The sequence below is a fragment of the Chenopodium album genome, chromosome 13 (genome assembly GCF_948465745.1).
Source record: "Chenopodium album chromosome 13, dcCheAlbu1.1, whole genome shotgun sequence".
In the NCBI taxonomy this organism is placed as follows: Eukaryota; Viridiplantae; Streptophyta; class Magnoliopsida; order Caryophyllales; family Amaranthaceae; genus Chenopodium; species Chenopodium album.
The window spans coordinates 17,719,416-17,722,226 of NC_137846.1; the positions used below are offsets into that span (position 1 = coordinate 17,719,416).

At 45.7% G+C, this 2,811-nt stretch overlaps 1 protein-coding gene across 1 annotated transcript; it reads right to left on the minus strand.

The window, feature by feature from the left end:
* Nucleotides 1–1,952: 1,952 nt before the first annotated feature.
* On the minus strand, nucleotides 1,953–2,354 carry LOC145575317 (uncharacterized). The gene has a single exon (XM_081633202.1). It carries the CDS (start codon nucleotides 2,352–2,354, stop codon nucleotides 1,953–1,955), a length of 402 nt encoding a protein of 133 aa, XP_081489328.1.
* Nucleotides 2,355–2,811: the final 457 nt, after the last annotated feature.

The following is a 2,811-nucleotide window of genomic DNA, read 5'->3' on the forward strand; positions in this document are numbered from 1 at the left end:
ATGGGCAACAAAGGAAACGTCCTCGCCTTGAAGAAGAGAGCTATGATGAGGATGAGGAAGGCTGTGAGATTGGGGCCCTTTTTTCCCCGAGCCTTTCTTCAGCTTGACTAAGGACGGGCGCAGGAAAATGGTGAAGAATATCATGTCCCGCTTTCCTTCGGTGAAGGATTTTGAGGCGGTGAGGATAGAGCCTTCTAAGATCCTCTCCTCAGCTTTTGATGGTATTTTGAAGGTATATTTTTCTTACATATTGCAACAATTTTATCTATCTTTAGAATTGTGTTAATCATCCGTTTTTTCCTTTTTGATGTAGGCCGGCGTGACCATGAGTGTGCTGGCCGAGGAATACCAAAGGGGCGTCGCGAAGAACATGGAGGGTCTTTAGACAGAGTTGTCAAACGCTTGGACCCAGATTCATGACCTTAAGCTGGAGCTTAGCTCGGCCCAGGATGCACTGAAGAAGGCTAAGCACGACCTTCCTGATGCCTAGGAGGCTGGGAAGACTAGTCTCCAATCCCTTGAGACTAAGCTCAAGGAGGCCAAGGAGGGGAAGAAAAAGATCCAACTTGAGCTTAAGGAGAAGAAGACCGAGCTGACAAAGGTGAAGAAAGAGCTGGCTGAGGCTAAGGAGAAAGCGGGGCAGACTCAAGAGGAGGTGATTTATGAGTGGAAGAAGTCTCCAGCCTTTGCCGAGCTACAATCTGAGCTTGGACATGAGGCCTTCGAGGCAGGGATTGCCGACGCCCAGACCCACATGGAGACAGCCTTCACTTCCTTTGGACTGCAGGATTCTTATCCCAAGGTGCGGGATAAGGTTAGGGATCTTATCCGTGCGGCTGAGGAGGAGGAGTGGAAGAAACTCTTGGCTGAGCAGAACCAGCAGGGCGAGACTGATGGGTAGCTTCTCCGGCTCGGCCTTTTGTATCGGATTCTGTTGATGTTTTCTGGGTTGTTTTAGACTTATAATATTTTGTCTTTAGCTTGATGAACTTTTAACTTAGCTTGTGATGTACTAAAACCGCATATTATCTCTTGACTCGGCTTTCTTGTTGTAATAGAATTCGCATGTTTTCTTTTCAGCTTTCCTTTGTTGAACTCTTGTTCTTCATTTGATTTGTCATGGATCATTTACCCCTAAGAGCCAAAAAGCCCCTAGCATTTGACGGGTAACCTTAGCATACTATTCTTGCTAGGTTAGGGCTAAACGAGCCTTATGTTATTTTTTCATGAGGACGGGGGTTGCATGAACACCTGGGGGCTAAACGAGCCCTTAGTTAGAAATATTAGATTGACAATGTAAACAAGCTAGGGGCTAAAACGATCCCCAAGTTGAGAGTTGCATGAGAGCTGGGCTATTCCAACTCTTTATTAATAATGTAAATAAGGCAGGGGCTAAAATGAGCCCCAAGTTGCGAGTTGTATGAGAGCTGGGCTTTTCCAACTCTTTAGAGTAGGCTGAGGGCTAAACGAGCCCCAAGTTATGAATGATCTCTTTGCCGGGACTTTATCTCAAATGTCTGAGCATAAGCTAGCATCTTGCCCCAAACATTGGAACAAACTTGTTATTGTTAGCTCAGTGAACCGAAATGCCCTATACCAGGCATGCGGTGCTATTAAATGGTTGTTGGCTATGCTAATAAGCGATATAAAAGTTCAAAAAATAAACTTCAAGTAAGAAGATGACAAAATGAAAAATATAGAGGGCAAACATCCCAGCTGAGGAGTTTTTTCATTATATTAACATAGAAGCGGAAAACATTACAATGATGCACTACATTACAAAATTGATTTCCTCGCCTCGGCTCTTATTGCCTCTAGGGCATCATTGTAAGGGAATGATATGCTTAGACATAAAACCTTCGCAGGTTATCTGCATTCCATGGCCGGGGGAGGTCCTTGCCATTAGGGGTTTGCAAGCAAAAGGTCCCTGGGCAAATCACCTCTTTAATCTTTTAAGGCCCTTCCCAATTTGGGCTAAGCTTTCCCAATGTCGGGGGCTTGCCAGCAGCCTCACACTTTCTGATTACCCAATCACCCTTATCTAGGGGTTTTGCCTTGACTCTCTTGTTATAGTAACGAGTTATCCTTTGCTTGTTTGCTATGGAGCGAAGCAAGGCGTCTCCTCTTATCTCTGGGAGTAAGTCTAAGGCCAAGGGTTTCAACTGATCATTCTGGGCGTAGTCATAGAAGGTGACCTTAGGAGATGGGATTCCGACTTCTACGAGGAGCACAACATCGCTCCCATACACTAAGGCAAAAGGAGTTTGCCCCGTGGCTTCTTTGCTGGTAATACAAATGGACCACAAAATCCCAGGCAAGTCATCCACCCAAGATCCTTTCGTGCCCTCCAGCATTGTCTTCAGCCCCTTCAATATTGTTTTGTTCGCTGCCTCGGCTTGTCCGTTTGGTTGGGGTCGGCATACAGCATAAAACCTTGTCTTGATCCCAAAACGCCTACAATACTCTCTAATTGGCTCGATGTGCCATTGTCTGAGATCAAAATGTGGGGTACCTTGAAGCGGGTGATGATATTTCTCTAAATGAATTTCTAGACTTGTTTGTCGGTGATTGTTGCCACTGGCTCGACCTCAACCAACTTAGTGAAATAATCAACTGCCACTATCAGAAATTTCCTTTGCCCCGAGGCCACGGGGAATGGCCCTAGGATATCCATGCCCCAGCGATCAAAGGGTAAGACCGATTGAATGCTTGTGAGGGCATTGGATGGGATATGGGGAACATCAGCAAACATCTGACACCTTTCACATTTATTGACAATCTTCATGGCGTCATGCCTTAGGGTTGGCGAAT